The 18709-nt window shown below is 39.7% G+C and overlaps 1 protein-coding gene across 4 annotated transcripts in view; it reads left to right on the top strand.

Annotated features, from left to right (window-relative positions):
- Nucleotides 1-18709, top strand: part of Setx (senataxin) — a 55376-nt gene that overhangs the window by 24743 nt on the left and 11924 nt on the right. For all 4 annotated transcript variants that reach the window (XM_021642167.2, XM_021642318.2, XM_060389782.1 and 1 more), the window contains 11 exons: nt 673-772; nt 3164-3331; nt 5813-6045; nt 7085-7252; nt 7778-7934; nt 10863-10964; nt 11125-11240; nt 12360-12431; nt 14400-14549; nt 16029-16136; nt 18463-18650. In XM_021642167.2, the coding sequence (XP_021497842.1) occupies nt 673-772; nt 3164-3331; nt 5813-6045; nt 7085-7252; nt 7778-7934; nt 10863-10964; nt 11125-11240; nt 12360-12431; nt 14400-14549; nt 16029-16136; nt 18463-18650 (1562 nt within the window). The remainder of the gene's footprint in view (nt 1-672; nt 773-3163; nt 3332-5812; nt 6046-7084; nt 7253-7777; nt 7935-10862; nt 10965-11124; nt 11241-12359; nt 12432-14399; nt 14550-16028; nt 16137-18462; nt 18651-18709) is intronic.

Genomic DNA, 18709 nt, shown 5'->3' on the forward strand with positions numbered 1-18709 from the left:
CCAGCAGTTTCTTTCATAAATTGGGGCCTAGGAGTAATCATTTTTAATTCACCAAAGAACTCAAAAATATTATGGGTTTGGTTTGAGGCTTTGGAAGACTAAGACTAGTAGGTGTGACATAGAAGCCAACAGGAAAAGTTCTGTGCACATTCCCAGAGGTTGAGAGAAATGTAGGTCAGATGGTCTCATTGGAAGTAGGTGCTACCAACAAGCTCTAGCAGCACTTGACCAGCATCAGGGCCACAGGTGATTGCTGAACATGATAGGTGTCTGTCTCAACTGAGGAATATTTAGTCTTTAGAAATTCAGAACAGCTGTGTGCAGTCGTGCTTGCTTATAATCCCAACACTCAGGGAGGCAGAGGCAGGCAGAGCTCTGTGAGTTTGAGGCCAGCCTGGTCTATAGAGTGAGCCCAGGACAACCAAGGCTACACAGAGAAACCCTGTCTCTATAAAAAAACAAAACAAAACAAAAACAAGAAATCAGTTAACAAGTAATGACCAAATGTGGCAGATGGCTGCTGAATTGGACAGGGTAATTGTGGACAATTTGATAAGCCTTACAAACTGATTTTTAGGTTTTTACTTGGGATTCGGTTCTGCTTTCCCTAAAGCTCATTTGGAGCATTTTCTGTGTGCTTTATTTCTTACTTTGCTTTTTTGCTTTGTGTAGGCAGCCCAGGAATGGCTCAACTCTCCAAATAAAGAGAACTTCTATCAGTTGCATTTACGAAAATTTCCAGCCGACTATAAAAAGTACTGGGAGTTTATGAGTAAGTTTGTGTGCAATTTGGAATATATGATGTGATAATTGGAAATTTTTACTTTAGAGGAGATGCCAGGGACTGTTAAGGTAGCCTAGTGGGACAAGCACTTACAGCCCTCAGCAGTGCTACAAGACAGGCTGGCAACAGCCAGTGATCACATGAAGATAGCCGTGTAAATTCACCTCATTTAGCTGTAGTTACGATGAGACATTAAGGCAGAAAGTATCAGTTGAGATAAAAAGAACAAATGTTCAGAAAGTTAAGTTAAACAGGTTCTGTAATTTTAGTGCATATGTATGTGATATATAAAGAACATAGGAACAGATAAAAAATAAACTTTTCATATACATGGTTTTTGTGTTGTTTTTTTTTTGAACCAGGTCTTGCTGTCTTTCCCTGCCTGTCCTGGAACTCAGAATCAGGCTGGCCTCAAATTCACAAAGATCTGCTTGTGTGGGCCTCCTGAGTGCTGAGATTCAAAGCACACAGCACACCTGACTTTTGTACCATTAAATCAGCAAAGAGTAGCAATAAAAGTAAAATACAGTAGAAATAAATGACTCTTCTATATCAAAATATAATGTACAGAGATTCTACTACATTTATGGTAGAACTGGCTTTATAGTTTTGAACTCTTGTGGATTTTGAGTAGGGCAAGTATGAGTATATTGATATTATTAGGAAATTGCTCTCATGAGAAGAGAGGATTTATAGAGTGGTGTAAGGTGGGGAAGAACCATGGGCATTTGAGTTAGAAGAATTAACTTCTCACTTAAAATTAACCTTTTGTTTGTTTGTTTGTTTAAAAAGATGTAAAACCTATAGTAGAGTCCACATACAGTTTTCAGCAAGCCTTTTCATGTTAACATCTTATATACAGGGAACAGTGATGAGAACAGGGATTAGTGTTAATGTGATACTGACTATGAGACCTTATTCATATCATGGCAGTGGTCACAATAATGTTTGTTTTTTTGTCCTGGGATTCAGTAGAGTCCAAACATCTGTAGTTGTGCTGTCTTCTCGGTCCCCAGCACTCTTAGAGTAATTAGTTCCTCAGTGTGTCTTTACTGTGTGCTTGTGATGCCTAAAGAGTACTGTGCAGTTTGTTTGGAAAACACCCCTTTGTTTCCTAGGTGCTACCTCACACTCGAGCAGTATGTTTTTATACATAAAATGAATCTAAAAGAGTTCAGGGACAGCCAGAACTACATAGTGAGACTATCTCAAATAATAAAGACTAGAATGCACCTTATGGAAACAGTGTATCTGTTACTTCTCAGTATTCTATTTTGCTTTGTTGTAATTTTCACTTGAAAAATTCATACAGTGTATCTTGATCATGTCCATTCTCCCTTTCCTCTCTCCAGCTCCCCAAAGAACACCTATATTACACCCCTCTCCTACTTCATATCTTTCCTTTGTAATTTGTTTGTTTGTTTGTTTCTTCTTGAGAGTTTCTCTGTAGCCCTGGCTGTCTTGGAATTTGCTCTGTAGCTCAGGCTGGCTTCCAACTCACAGAGATTCTCCTGCCTTTGCCTTCTGAGTGCTGGCATTAAAGGCATGTGTCACCACTGCCCTGGTTGATTGCTATAGGTGTGTGTGTGTGCGTGTGTGTGTGTGTGTGTGTGTGTGTGTATGTGTGTATTTTGTAGAATCCTGTAATGAACAAACAATTACAATTGGATTTTTAAAAGTGTTTTTGTGAGCTATCGTGTGGGTGCTGGGAATTGAACCCAGATCATCTGGAAGAATAGCAACTTAACACCTGAGCCATCCAGTCCCCTTTTATAATGTTTAGTTACTATTTTATGTTTTGTTGGCTTGTGTTTTGGTTTTTTCTCTGTGTAGCCCCTGGCTGTCTGGGAACTCTGTAAGCCAGGCTAGCCTCAAACTCAAGAGATCTACCTGAAATTAAAGGGATGCCCCACCAAAACCCAGCTGTCTTTTTTTTTTTTTTTTTTTTTTTTGGTAAGCTCAACTGAGCTCAGTTGGTGCTACCTTTCTGTTTCTGGATGTGGGGTCATCCACTGGGCCCTGTGGAATCTTGCAAGTGTCCATCCTACTAAAGAAAAGTGACCCTTCCTCCTTAGCTGGTGGTGGAGCAGGTGGTGGACCTGTGGAGCCCCGCTGCTTTCCATTCTGGAGTTTTGAATTGGCTTGATCTTGATCTTATGCAGGTCATGTGTAGGCAACCACAGCTGCAACCTTAGGATCTGCATCAGTAGTTTAAATTTTTGTTGGTTTATGTCACCCTTTTAATGTGTGTGTGCATGTATATATGTGTGTGTTCTATCAGGACTTTATACTTCGGAACTTAGCACAAAGGTTTAATTTCTTGTAAGTAGATCTTGAAATTTGTTCAGAGTTGCGTAAGTGCCAGTTTTTGTTTCATAGTTTACCTAGAGGAATCTGAACTAGCTAAACAGCTCCACCCAAAGGAAAATGATCTGGTGTTTTTGGTTCCTGAGAAACTACATGGAGATAAAAAAGATATGGACAGGAATGGCCTGCAGGATTGCTATTACTGTGGTTATGTTCATAAGTTCCGCCGTACTTCAGTCGGTAAGTAAACAGGAGGTGTCAACAAGGTGATATTATTTCCTATACATTGTGCTGTCTTAGCCGTCTATTCTGATGCTTCCAGGTTGGTCACTTGCCGTTAGAATTCTTCTATTTTCTCACTTAAGATTCCAAGTTTACTGCTTACTCTTTGAAAGCTCTGTTTTTAGTTATGTTTAGGTAGGTGTGTGCATGTAAGTGCAGGTGCCTCCTTAGGTCAGATACACCAGTTCCCCTTGGAGCCAGACTTACAGGCAGTTATGAACTTCCCAAAATGGGTCCTGGGAAACCCAACTCAGGTTCTGTGGAAGAGCAGTATGTATACTCTTAACCTCTGAGCCATTTTTCCAGCCTCAGGCTTTGTTTTGTTTGATTTTGGAAGGAAGTCTGTTCAAGACAGGGTTTCTCTGTGTAGCCCTTAACTCGATCTGTAGATCAGGCTGGCCTCAAACTCCATGAGTGATCCGACTGCCTCTGCCTCCCTATTGCTGGGATTAAAGGCATGAGCCACCACTGCCTGGCCAAGCTTTGTTTTAATGTCCTCCTCTGATGTATTATTCCATCTGTCACTTTTATATATCACTTTCAAGTCATCTGTTTAATAACTTAAGTCACATTCCAACCTTGGTTTTGTGACTAATTACTATTAAAAAGAGCAAACAATTTATTACAAGGCGGCTTAAACATGGAAATGTATTGTTTCCGTCACTTACACGTGTCTATTGCATTGTAGTGATCTCTTCCCCATAGCTTGAACTTAAGGACATCTGCCAAGCAGTGTGTCTTGCTGTTCTGCACATTTATAGTATTCTCCAAAGGTGGCCAGTGGCTCAGAAATACTAGGTAATGTAGCCAAGGTTGTTGCTAACATCAGTTTGCAGTCCAGAATTAAAACTTTATTTTAGTGGGGCTTTTCTATGTTTTTGAGTGCATGGGTTCAAGTATTCTGCCTCTGCCTCCCAAGAAGCTGCTTCTACAGTTGTGTGTGTCACAATGCATGGTTCAAACCCTAGTTGTGGTTTACTACAAAGCCCAGGTTCTTTATGTCAGTCTGCCTTTTGAAACACTAGTATTCATGAAAGGAAGTATTCATCCTTACTGTATCATGTCTTCAAAGTAACATTAATCCTCGTGAGACTGCAGCACTACACTGCATTTTAACCGATGTGCCAAGTTTAGCTTGACTTTCTGTGTACAACACGTGTGGAAGAATTTACAGCTCAATTTTTACTTCTGGCTCTTGAAAAGGGTTACATTTGCCGAATTTATAATTATCAAATTTACATTTATCTTCTTTCTGAACTTAAAGATCAAAACTGTTGAACCTCTGTGTTTAAACTGTGTGGTCATCTCAGATCCTCTGTGTCTTTCACAAGTGTATCTAATTCATTGCAAATTTGACTGATGGTTTCTGTTCATTGCATCCTATATCCAGCCATCATGTCTATCACATTCCTCCGAACACTTTATTCTTTGGGGCTTTTTTTGTTTGTTTGTTTGTCTTAAGGCAGGGTTCCCCTGGATAGCCCCGGCTGACCCGGAACTCGGAGATCCACCTGCCTCTGCCTCCTAAGTGCTAGGAATAAAGGTGTGCCCACCATGCCCAACATCTAGCACTTTTTTCTTGGTTTGTAGTAGAAAGTGATTGTTTTTTTAATGTATATGGCAGAGCCTTTTACCTATACACAGATACCATATGACTTTTCCTAACTGAGTAGCATTCTGAGTCATTGTCTTGTTACCCAGAACTCTACAAAAACTACACACCCCATTTTATTCTCTGGATTGTGTAGTATGTGCCTCCTACTTTTTTTCCCACTGTGCTAGTTCTGCCTCACTATATCTGAAATACTCCCAGCATGCTTCTACCCCTTGTCTCTGTGCTTGGTGAGTGCTTATAGAACTCTTTCCCTTCTTAAAAGGACATAGCTTTTTTCCTTCACACTCTGCTTGTCTGGAAGACAATGATCAGCTTGTCCACCTCTGTGCCCTCCCTCCTCCAATCCTTCCACCTCTGTGCCCTCCCTCCTCCAATCCTTCCGCATCTTGTCTTTGCTTCTCCATAGCACTCACTACTTTCTGACATTTATTTAGCATTTTTCTCTGGAGGACAGGAACACTTTTTTGTTTGGTTGGTTATTTGGTTGTTTGTTGGGTTTTCAAGACATGTTTTCTTTGTGTAGCCCTGGCTATCCAGAGGCTGGCTTCAAAGAAGGAGTGTTTGGTTTTTTACAGTGGAAAAAAAACTACAGGTTCATCTCATTTGCAGCACTCACAAACAGTTCTCCACCAGCCATTCAAGTATCTAAATCACTCCACAAAACCTGAGACCAACTCTTGAACTGTGAAAAAAATCAGAATAATATTTAGTAAATATAAGTGACTTATACGTCATATAAAATACGAGTTCTAAACACTTGTGACTAACCTTTTCCGTTGGATAACATTACACTGATGCATTGCTTTTCTCCTCTTTGATTATAGTGCGCAGTGGGAAAGCGGAGTGTTCCTTGTGCATTCAGACACAAGATATCTTGCCAGCCAGTCTAAAAGAACTTACCAAATGTATTGTAATCAGTTCTCTGGTAACTACACAGAGGAAATTGAAAGCCATGTCTCTATTGAGTAGTCGGAACCAGTTGGCCAGAGCTGTTCTAAATCCAAATCCCATGGACTTCTGTACCAAAGACCTACTGACAACAACATCTGAGAGGATTGTGAGTGCTGATCTGTATGAAGCCACAAGAGTGAGGGACAATTTTTGTCAGGATAGTTTTAGCTGCTGCAGTGTCCTGTATGCTTGTGCACAGTGTTTAGTTCTCTTCAGTTTTGCAAGATACCTAAGTAGGGTAGCTTATGTCAGGGTAAGGATAAGACAGTAAAGTGAAAAGAACACCATTCAGCTGTTCTCCAGCATCTGCTGGGTGTTCACCATTGAGGAGATGTTCATGGCAAAGTTTTGTGGAGTGAGTTTTCTATTTGAATAGTTGGTAAACTGGGATTGTTGGAAATGAACAGATGAACCTGTAGTTTCCACTGTAAAAATTGTACATATGGTCCAGAAAATTAGCAAAGAAATGCAAAAGGAAATGAATATTTCTAAACCCTGATCATATACTAAGGTTTTCATGTTCATTATCCAGTAATTTTGTACCTTTGAAGGAATCTTAATCTAATGAATCAAAGAGGTTAGGAGTATGGCTATCTAAATTGAAAGTAAGAATGAATTTAGACTATGTCTTGCCATGAAAACTGTTTTCCAGTATGCAATATTGAATTTGGAAAGAGAGTTCTTAGAATCCAAATAGAAAAAAATCAGAATAATTGAAGAAAAGCTTATTTAAGAAAATTGAGCTGGGTGTGGTGGCGCATGCCCTTAGTCCCAGTGCTTGGAGAGACAGAGGCAGGCAAATTTCTTGGAGTTTGAGGCTAGCCTGGTCTACACAGGACAACTTGGATAGCCTAGGGCAGTTACACAGAGTAACCCTGTCTCAAAGAAAAAAACAGAAAAAGTAATTTATTGTCATATTTGTAAGATGCGTAAATAAAACCACAGTTATAAGTAGGCTGATGCCTAAATATGCTAATTAGTAATTAATAACTCATTAAGTTTTCTCGTTGTGAAAATTTGTCTTAGGTCAGTCACTTACACTTGTTCTGTTTGACATAGACTGAAAGAAAGTGGAACAACTGTTGTTTATTACTTCTCCCATGTGTCACTACAGAAAGAATTTATTACACCCATCTTCTCTATAGATTACCTACTTAAAAGACTTTAATGAAGACCAGAAGAAAGCCATAGAAACTGCATATGCCATGGTGAAACACTCCCCATCCGTTGCCAAAATCTGTTTGATTCATGGACCACCTGGAACAGGAAAATCAAAAACTATTGTTGGTCTCTTGTACCGCTTACTGACAGAGGTAGGTGTGAAACTATTAGCCTGGACATTGTTTTACTTGACCTGGATTAAAGTTCTTTTTTCCTTTATGTATTTAAGAAGATTTATTTTTAACCTTATTGTTTTTAATTTTATGTGTATGGATGTTTTGCTCACACATATGTCTGTATAGCATGCATACAGTGCTTATAGAGACCAGAAGAAGACAGATTTCCCTAGAACTGGAGCTGCAAACAATTGTGAGCCATGATGTGGGTGGTGGGAATCGAACCTGAGTCCTCTGAAAGAACTTTATGCCAAAGAAGGGGTGTGTGTGTGTGTGTGTGTGTGTGTGTGTGTGTGTCTGGCACTGGGAATGAGGCCTAGGGTATTGTATGTTCTTGTAAGTGCTGTGCCTCTGTAGCACTGGTCACAATAACTTTGACATTGTGTAAGGAGTGGGTGCTTTCCTTTAACCATTGTGAGAACTTGCAAGCATTCTTAGAAGGGAGAGGAAGACTTGATTCCAATGAATATAGCTTATTGTTTGCTGTGTGACAAATTGTAGAGCCAGAGGAAGGGCCGTTCAGATGAAAACTTCAATGCCAAGATCAAGCAAAACCGAGTCCTCGTGTGTGCACCTTCCAATGCAGCTGTTGATGAACTTATGAAAAAAATTATCCTCGAATTCAAAGAAAAATGTAAAGACAAGAAGAATCCTTTGGGTATGATACTCAACTTGTTGTTTTTGTTATTTTTCTGTTCATCTTTATTTTCCTTGAGAATATTTGACACTGCCTTTTATCAGTTAAGATCAGAGTCAGTTTCGAGTAACAGAAATTCCACATGCTTTAGCTTAAGCATGACAGACATTTGCTTAGGGAGCGGATTAGTACAGGCACTGACCTCTGCTGTGCAGACTCTTTGGAGAGCAGATTTCTTATGTCTCGGAGCCTTACAGTACTGTGACTGGCATTCCTTAGTGTATCTCTTCGTCAGGGTAGCTGCTGCACGTGCAGTATCACATCACCAAAAATGAGGAGACATGAAATGACAGAACAAATGAGCTATCCCCTGAGAAGGGTTCCTACATGTGGTAGTATCATGTCCTTATTTCCCTTTCACTGAGAATTACATGGAACATGTCTATATTCTGAGAGATGACATACATTTTTCCTCTCTTGGCACATGTATACCTAAAATAGGGTTGATTTCCTCTAAAACTTATTGCATTGTCTGTAGCTGAACTTTTTCCTTTTCGCCATGTATTTTTAACAGTTGTGAGGGTAGACATCATCCTTCTATCCTTCTGTTCTAACTTTTAAGTAATAGCAATTCTGGTATCCCTCAATCCTGCAGTCCACCTGACAGGCTCTCAAGCCACAGATTGGATAGCAGTATCCAAGAGGGCTGCATGTGCAGCCAAGAGACTGCAGCTGCTGCGCTCAGTGTGCTTTAACTGCAGTGAAGCAGCACACGGGGTACAGGGTGGGGCACCGCATCTTCTGTAGTAGAGCCTGCGCTGAAGTCTATCCAAGGTCAGGTATATACAGGTCAAGTTAGAAATAAAGGAACATTCTAAAGTTTTGTTAGTTGATAATAAATTATAACCTTTCTGCTTTTCTTTTATATCTATTAAGATAATGCAGAGGTTTTTTTTGTTTGTTTGTTTGTTTGTTTGTTTTTTTCCTGTGCCTTTGGTAAATCACAGTGATACCAACATGTGAATATCACTTTGTGACATTGATTGTTGATGTGTTATTTTAGGACTTGGAAGAAAGTGCTAATAAATAAGAACAGCTCATAGTTCTTTTTTTGTTGTAAAACAGACTTTTATACAGTTTGTTATTTCTTGTTGGGGTTAATTTATTTTGTTCTTTTTGACAAATGTCTGTGAATTGTTGAATATTTTCAGGGGTCAGGTCACTCAGCTTCTCAGTAGCAAGAGTTTTGCTAATTCATAATTTAAAGGGGAAAATGTGCTTTAACTTAGGTTCTTATAGATAACTGGCACTTCTCATTTTATTTATTTATTTATTTTTGGTATTTCCAGACAGAATTTCTCTGTGTAGCCCTAGCTGTTCTGGAATTCATTCTATAGACTGACCTCAAACTTAAAAGTTTCACCTGCCTCTGCCTCCTGAGTTTTTTTTTTTTTTTTTTGTTTGTTTGTTTGTTTGTTTGTTTCTTTAAATTTTAACTGAATTTACAGTTGGGTCTTTTTTGCTTTTATGTATCTCCTAAGTGCATATATGGCCTAAGCCTGTATGTTGCATAGTCCCGGAAGAAATTTTTTTTTTTTTTTTTTACCTAAACACAGGCCAACTCAGACATTTAAAGGCCAACACTTCTTTTCACTGCTCCATTTCTTCCAAACCTCTTCCCCTTCTAGTGGTCCTTAAAATACAAGCTCCCATTACAGATATTTTTGTTTTTATTTGAGTGGTATTTGCTAATAGAAACATAGAAGTAAGAGTTTTTAGGCCGGTATTTTATTGAATGTAAATTATACCTTAATGATGATAATTTAAAGAGCAAAATAAATGCCTACTAACCCACCAGCCCTCTTCCTAGCCCTGCTCCAGCACCCACGGAAACTACCAGAGCTCCATGCCTCCTACGTTGTTCTCAGCTCTGCCTGCTTTTGCTTTTAGGCACTCCTGTCTTAGGTTTTTATAAGTTCATTCTGCAGTATAAAGGATGGCCATTGTAATGTGTAGGATATTTGTAGATATTTAGGATGAATTCCAGATGATCTTTTCCATCTTTCTGGTGGATGCATGGTGAATCTGACGATTTTGAAACCTTCAAGTAAATATGTTGGCTAGAGAAGATGGCCTCACATTTAGGAGAGAGAACTGAACTAGGATTTTTAAAAACTTGTATTAAAGGTAACTATATATGCCATTTCTTCACTGTATATTTGTTGTTTTGAAAATTTTTGTCAAGTGTGGTACGCATGCCTGTAACCCAGACTTAGGAGATATAGGTAGGAGAATAATTAGAAGTTCAAGGACAGTGTGGTCTACATACTGAGTTCCAGGCCTGTCAGTACTACATATAAAACCTTTTCTTAAAACAAACATCTTAATTCTTGGTGTTTGGGGGTGGGATGACCAAATAAGATCCTATTTAAAATAAAATACATAGAAATATATGGTTAAGAAAACTTTGAGCTAGGTGTGGTGGCACAGGCCTTTAATCTCAGCATCTGGATTTACCATTAATTCTTCAAGTGTATTCTTTATGGAACCCTGTATAGAGAAAAGTTTGAGAAACAACAACATAACATTGTGAGCTCTACATGCACTGTCCATGTGACCTTCCTAGGTTGTACTGAGTCAAGTGGTTAGTACTTACCTTACAGCTTTATTATACAGCTTTATTATACAGAACATCTGAAAAGAATGTGTGTGAAGCCTTTAGCATAGCTCTTGGCATGCAGTTGACAGTTGTGTTGCCTTCTCTGGTTAGTATGGAAATGGGATTTTGTCTTTTTTTTTAAATTATATTTTTCTTATTAGTTACATTTTGTTAATTCTGTATCCCAGCTGTATCCCGCTCCCTCATTCCCTCCCCAATCCCACCCTCCCTCCCTCATCTCCTCCCTGCCCCTTTCCAAGTCCACTGATTTTGTGTCTTTTTATCAACAGGAAACTGTGGAGATATAAATTTAGTTCGGCTGGGTCCAGAAAAGTCTATTAATGCGGAGGTTCTAAAGTTCAGTTTGGACAGCCAAGTCAACCATAGAATGCGTAAGTGCTGGGCTGTTTGCATTGGAGTGCTGCTTTTTTTATGATAAAGTAATGATGAGGACACTAATGGTGTTTTGGAGACTCCTCAACTAGTCTAGCTTTGGGAAGGAGTTTGTGTGTGAATTTGTTATAGATAACGTGATTTTTACATTTATGTTAGAAAAGGAATTACCTTCTCATACTCAAGAACTGCTTAGAAGAAAAGAGTTTCTGGATGGTCAACTTGATGAGCTTTCTCGTCAACGAGCTCTGTGTCGAGGTGGGCGAGAGATGCAGGTATGGACACCTCCTCACATAGACCTTGCAGAAGTGGCTTAGGTGTGAACTAGTTAATGGGTGTGTGACAGTGCTCTCCTTGAGATGGTGTGAGTCTGTGGATTACGTTGGTGTAGCATGCCTAATGCCAGGATTATAGCCCAGTCTATGTGACAGCTTATCAGCCCAGTTGTGGCTGTAGAGTCTAATCAGATCAGTATAAACAAACGGATGCGAGTGTGTTGTAGTAAAGATTTATTTATAAAAGTAGATGGCATATTGTGTTTATTAGACACTTTTCTGTTGATGAGTTAAACCCGCTTTAGGGACTGGAGAAATGGCTCAGTGGTTAAGAGCACTGGCTGTTCTTTGGGGGACCCAGGTTTGATTTCCAGCCTTCATGTGGCAACTCACTCTCAACTGTAACTCCAGGTCCAGAGGGTCTGATGCCATCTTTCACTCTCCTCAGAGTCTTGGCATGCATGTGATATAGACATACATGCAAGCAAAACACCCATACACATAAGTAAAAACAACCATGTTTTCTAATTTGGTTGAGAAAAAAAGAATTTATTGGGTCATATACTCAGAAAGTCAAGAATGACTTAGCTTTTAGTATGTTTGGCTCAAGAACCTTGACAGGTAACATTTTGCCACCTTTTGATTTCCTTTTTTCTGTATGTCAGCCATGAGAAGACAAGTGCCAGTATTTCTGGGTGCCCCCACCCCGGCCTAAAATACCATGCATCTGTTCAGCAGTACGCTCTGATTAGTCTCTGGTTGCCAGGCAGATCTAATCCCTGGTTTTATTTGGGGGAGGAGTACCATGATTTTCCATGCCTGTGTTCTGTGCTCATCACTGTGGCAGGATTGTTGAGTTGTAGGTGAAGCGCCTTTAACATGAATGAAGGAATGATGCTCCGAGCTTTTAGATATTAGGCAGACAGCAAACATGCAGCACAGGAGACATATTGACCCCTCAGCTGTGTAGAGGAGTGCTGGGACTTGCCTGGTAGAGAAGAGAGCACACGGTTTCAGTGAGTTCATGGGTAAGATGTTTTTCACTCTCCTAAGGTATGAAGTGTCGGAAAGCTTTCTAAAGTGCTTAGTTTTTGTGATAATATTCTAACTTATTTCCAGAGGCGAGAATTAGATGGACACATTGCCAAAGTCTCAAAAGAAAGGCAAGAACTTGCTTTGAAAATAAAAGAGGTAAGTAGTTTACCTGAAGTGGTTTACTTTCTTTATAAACACTTCTGAGACTGCAGTTTTGTTTTAAAAAACTGCAATCGTGGAGATATCAGTGTTTTCTCTTAGGTTTATGTCACTACTAAACACAGTTTCTTTTTTTTTTTTTTTTTTTTACCAGCTGCAAATAGGGAATTGCTACCATGAGTATAGTCTGTAAGAATAGGTTTGTGGATACTGAGAAAAAAACAGGAATGAACTACATTTGTAATTTAGTAAGAAGGTAGTAACTATGGACTATCATGTGTTCTATTATGAATATAAATTGAGTGATAGTGGGATATGATTTGGCATAAAAACATACAGCTGCCTCCATATAACCTATGTATGTTGGCCTATATGTTTTAAATTATCTCCTTAAAATAACTGATGTCATGTGAATTTTTTTTTAGTTACCTTGTTTGTTTGTTTGTTTGTTTTTCTCCCAGAGCTGAGGACCAAACCAGGGGCTTGCGCTTGCTAGGCAAGCGCTCTACCACTGAGCTAAATCCCTAACCCCATGTGAATTTTATATATATATATAATTATACTGTGTCATTTAAGAAATAATGCAAAAAATGTGCATATTTAATACAGGTGTGTGGGGTTTTTTTGTTTGTTTGTTTGTTTGTTTTTCTAATTTCTGAGATGAATGCCAGAGATTTGAACCCTGGTACAGAGAATAGCTATATAGCTTCTCCCTTATGGACTTCACTGTAAGAATACCAGATTTTTATTAGATTAATTGAAGGTAGATTTATGTCTGGATGATCAGAATGCAGTCTCTAAAGAAATCAAGTAAGATCTGGGCGGTGGTTGCACACGCCTTTAATCCCAGCATTTGGGAGGCAGAGGCAGGCAGATCTCTGAGTTTGAGGCTACCCAGTAGAGTGAATTCCAGGACAGCCATGGCTACACACAGAACCCCTGTCTCAAAACAAAACAAAACAAAACAAAAGAAACCAAGTAAGTTCAGCAGGACAGTTTAAGGTTATTTGGTGGTTTGTGTTTTTGGACCAAAGATAAACACAGTTAAATTTAATGTACATTTTCATTAACAGTGTAAGTGACCTCTAAGTCATCCATACTCACAGATGAAGTACAATGTTCATAGGTATTGTGAGCTTTGTTGCTCGTAATATCTTTTTTTTTTTTTTTTTGGTGGTGGTGTTTATTTTGTAATTATATATCCTGATTGAAGCCCCTTCCCTCAACTCCTCCCAGTCCCACCCTTCCTCTTCCCCCTAGTCCCTTCCCCTAGTCCACTGAAAGGGGGAGTTTTCCTTCTCTGCCATCTGCCCATAGCTTATCAAGTCTCATCAGGACTGCCTGGGTCTTCTTCTTCTGTGGCCTGGCAAGGTTGCCTCGTCGGGGCAAGTGATCAAAGAGCAGGCAACAGAATTCATGTCATAGACAACCCCTGCTCCCCTTACTTGGGAATCCACATAGAGGCTGAGCTGCCAATCGGCTACATCTGAGCAGGGGCTCTAGTTTCTCTCCATGTATGGTCCTTGGTTGGTGCATCAGTGCATCAGTCAAGGACCCCCTGGGCTCAGGTTTTTTAGCTTTGTCGGTTTTCTTGTGGGGCTCCTGTTCCCTCCAGATCCTATACCCATCCCCCACTTCTTCCACAAGACTTCTTGTGCTTTGCCCAAAGTTTGGCTGTGAATTCATCACGTTTTCTATGGGCCATTAAATTAATCACTATAGTGTTATGGCTGAGAGGAGAGAATGGCAATGCATTTAGCACTGAAGCTAAATTGCCACTTCTTCTAAAATTCATATACATTGCCTTGAAGTCCTGATGGATTTGTTTTGTAGATCTGAGGCTTTCCCTTTTATTAAATATTTTTATTATGTCACATGAACAAAAAATGGTAGATATTTAATAGTAAAAATAGGACTGTAAGAGGTTCCTGCATGTATAAATGTAGTTATCTTTTGTCATTCCAGGTTCAGGGACGCCCACAGAGAACACAGAACACCATCATCTTGGAGTCCCATGTCATCTGCTGCACGTTGAGCACAAGTGGTGGCTTACTGCTTGAGTCTGCTTTTCGAGGGCAAGGGGGTGTTCCCTTCAGTTGTGTCATTGTAGATGAGGTCAGTCGGCACTCAAGTGTACAGGTGTGACTAGGACTTTGAAGAAAAGTTGTGGGTGAATTTTGGGTGCTGTGGATGAAGTGGGGATTTTTCCTAAGTGGTCACTACTCTTGCAGTGCTGGAGAGTGAACCTCCAGCCTTGCTTGTTAGGAAGCCTCTACACCCCCAGCCCTTAGTTGATGTGCACACGACCTCACATAGTAAAACATGGTGCTGACAGCCTCCTGCATTGCTTTTATGTTATCATTTTCATGTTCTTTCATTTTATAATACTTAATTCCTACGACAGGGTTTGGGATCACCTCAACTGATTCTGAATCTAAAGATCCATTTTTTCTGTCTTCTGAGTTTCCATTCTAGATAACAGTAGGGCTAGTCTGGGCAGGATTGTCTCTAACACGATCCATTTTGAGCTGTTGCAGTTTCTCTACTAACTTTGAAATACAAATTGATTACTTTGAACAGCTTTGGCTGTTGTCCATTTTCTGAACATTGTCTGTCTAAAATGAAAACTCAGAAGATAGAAGAAATGGATCATTAGATTCAGAGAATCAGTCTAGGTAATCCTAAACCCTGTATTAGGAATTAAGTATGATAAAATGAAAGAACATGAAAATGATAACATAAAAACAATGTTATCGAATTAGAAAGTCAGAAATGATAACATAAACAATGGAAATGTTTTTATTTATTAAATTGGAAATAACATAAAAACAATGTTACTGAATTAGAAAGTCAGGAGAAAGACAAATAACAACTGAATTTCAGACATAGCCTTCTAAAACGTCTGTTAGAGGAGACGCTTCCCAGGCTGCAGCTCAGCAAGATGAAAGCAGGCACTCAGGATGTCCACAGCCTTCCGTTGGTAGCTAGTTCCACAGTTAAGGCATCTGTGGTGGCTGAGTTCACAATACTTGTTAGATTGTTTAAGAATTATGTTTAGGAGCTAGAGAGATGGCTTAGCCATGGAAGGTTAGGCTCCCAACCAAAAGTTGTATTTAGATAATTTGTTTATGAGGAAATCTTCTATATGTATTCATTTTCATTGCTATATCTTCATTGTACATATTACGTCTTAGATATGTATTAATAAAGAGGTTTCATACAAGTATGATATATTTTGAGCATTAAAAAAATGCTTGCTTTTGATAATCTGGTATAGAGGAGGCGGGGATGTAACTCAGTAGTAAAACGCTTGCCCACCAAGTATGAGGTCCTGCATAATTAAAAACAAAGAGGTTTAGGTGTAGTGTAGGAAAAGTTTGGGAGCCAGGAGTGGTGGTGCACACCCTTAATCCCAGCAGAGGCAGGCAGGTCTCTGAGTTCAAGGCCAGCCTGGTCTACAGAATGAGTTCATGACAGTCAGAGTTACACAGAGAAACCTTGTCTCGAAAAACCAAAAAAGAAAAAAAAAAGTTTTGTACTTTTCTGGGTGATTAGAACTTAAGGCTATTTCTCCTTGTCCACTTTCTTACCAAGGCTGGGCAGTCTTGTGAAGTTGAGACACTTTCTCCACTCATCCACCGCTGCAGCAAACTTATCCTAGTGGGAGACCCCAAACAGCTCCCCCCCACAGTCATTTCTATGGTGAGTGTTTCTATTGATGTCAGAGGGCCTCTTTTCATTTGAGGAAATGGTACTGTTTTGAATTTTCATCTCTTACTGAAGGGAAAATTAGGAAATGTTAGAGAAAAGAGAAGTGTTATTTGAAGTTTTATGAGAAAAATTGTGACCAGACATGATTGTGCCTACAGTCCCAGCACTGAGGAGGCTGAGCAGGTTCTCACCTGAGGCCTGCCAGGGATACACAGGGATACCTTGTTTCAAAACAGTGTTTCCGCAAATGGCCTTGTATATGTTGTGCTTCTGAAGTATGGGTAAGTTCCATAGACAGGAAAGCTTCCTGGCCAGAGGAGGCACTGTGTCTGATTTGATAAGGGCACAAAACATGCACAACAGCTTTAAAGGTAAAGACCCACACACACCTTATGCCACTAAGTGTTCTCAAAGCTGAGGAAAATGTAAGGAGGCCTGATTTGGAAATAGATGTCTAGTTGGGACTTTTTTTCTTCAATAGTTAAAAACAATTCTGCCCCTTACATCTGGAAATGCAAATAACAAAAGAAAATGCACTTACTATGGATTGAGCTGTGGAAGATGAGTGCTGACATGGTCTAGTCTGCTGTTGATTTTGGGTGTTTTGAGACAGGGTTTTTCTGTGGAGCCTTGGCTGTCCTGGACTTGCTTTGTAGACCAGGCTGGCCTAGAACTCACAGAGATCCTTCTACCTCTGTCTCCTGAGTGCTGGGATTTTAGGGTTGTGGCACCATACCTGGCTTAGGAAGTACTCTTAACCACTGATCTTCTACTTCAGTGCGGGGCTGGAGAGATGACTCAGAGGTTAAGAGCACTGACTCTTAACCTCTTCCCAGGCATCCTGAATTCAATTCCCAGCAACCACATGGTGGCTCACAACTGTCTCTAACTTTGGTTCTAGGGGATCTGACACTCTCACACCAATGCACATAAGATAAACTAAACAAATTATTAAAACAAACAAAACAATGCTGGGCGGTTGTGGTGCACACCTTTAATCCCAGCACTCAGGAGGCAGAGGCAGACACATCTCTGAGTTGAAGGCAGCCCTGGTCTACATATTGGATTCTAGGACAGCCAAAGCCATACAGAGAAACACTGTCTCAAAAAACCAAAAAAAGAAAAAGAGCAGAAGTAATATGGAATCAGCCTTTTTTCTAGCCTCTTCAGGGACAGCTTTTTTTTCTAAATGTCCTCAAGTGCAAATCTGTAAGTTGGACTTACTTTTTCTTAAGTACGTCTGTTATGTTACATAATTCTTTTTTCTGTTTTTCCCAGAGATATTTAAAATTGGATTTGGGGCTAAATTGAGTAAACATTGGGGAATGTAGATGAAATTGCCAGATATCTGTTAACAACTCTTTAGTTAGACACATTTCTGTAAAATTACATAAATATTAGGGTACAGTGCTTTATTTTAACCTAGGAAGTTTATATAAAAGGCTTACTCCTCCTGTCCACATGTTCCAAGTGAATGTCCCCACTAATATGCATGACTCTGCATAGGCCTCGACCACACTTGGACTCTGGGGTTGTTTAGCTGGTCTTGGATCTTTGCTTCTATCATTGAAAATTAAAAATACAGCTGTGAGAACGTGGGCAGTTTTCACCATCTGTTTGGGTCATTGCTTTTCATGCTGAGGTTATAACCCATGATTTGGCTGACAAAATCAATTTAACTGTGATCTTATGTATCTTAGTGCCAGATAAAGCACATACTCCAAAATTTCAGTGAAGAAATCACTCTGCAATGGCTCCTTCATAATGACACATAACGCTTTTGTTTGTGAGGTTGTAAGGGTAAATGATTTGTTAAAATCTGTGTTAAGTTACTTTTCCTCTTTTATTGTGACTCCTTCATTCAGGTAGTCCCTTGTTCCTATCAGAACAGCTTTGTGTGTGGTCATTCACACCCTCACCTCTTCCATAGCACTTTGGATATTCTAAAGAGAGAACATCTCAGAGTCAAAGGTCACAGCTCTCTGAGGATCATCCGTAAATACCTTTCCCTAAATCTGATTGTTGATGCTCTTACACCATCTCAACTTTGACACATTTGTACTGGAGTATCAGTTTTTATAGTAGTGGGACATGTTAAGGAGAAAAAATAAAACCGCTTTGTTGTTTCTGTTCTTTGAGACAAGGTTCTCTGTGTAGTTCTGGCTGTCCTGGAACTCATTCTGTAGACCAGGCTGGCCCTAAACTGAGAACTGCCTCTCTCTGCCAAGTGCTGGAACTAAAGGCATGAGCCACACCTGCCCCATTTTCCCCCCTCACACTCCATACAAACTCTAAAGAATTACTCTTTTCTTTTCAGAAAGCACAGGAGTATGGCTATGACCAGTCAATGATGGCACGGTTCTGCAAGCTCCTAGAGGAGAATGTGGAGCAAAGCATGATCAGCAGGCTGCCCATTTTACAGCTCACCATTCAGTACAGGATGCATCCAGACATATGTCTCTTCCCTTCTAATTATGTTTATAACAAAAACTTGAAAACAAATAGGTGGGTGTCCTTGATTGCTTGTAAACTTGTCCTTCTTGAAGTTTTAGCTTCTTATGGAA

The sequence above is a fragment of the Meriones unguiculatus genome, chromosome 8 (genome assembly GCF_030254825.1).
Source record: "Meriones unguiculatus strain TT.TT164.6M chromosome 8, Bangor_MerUng_6.1, whole genome shotgun sequence".
Lineage (NCBI taxonomy): Eukaryota > Metazoa > Chordata > Mammalia > Rodentia > Muridae > Meriones > Meriones unguiculatus.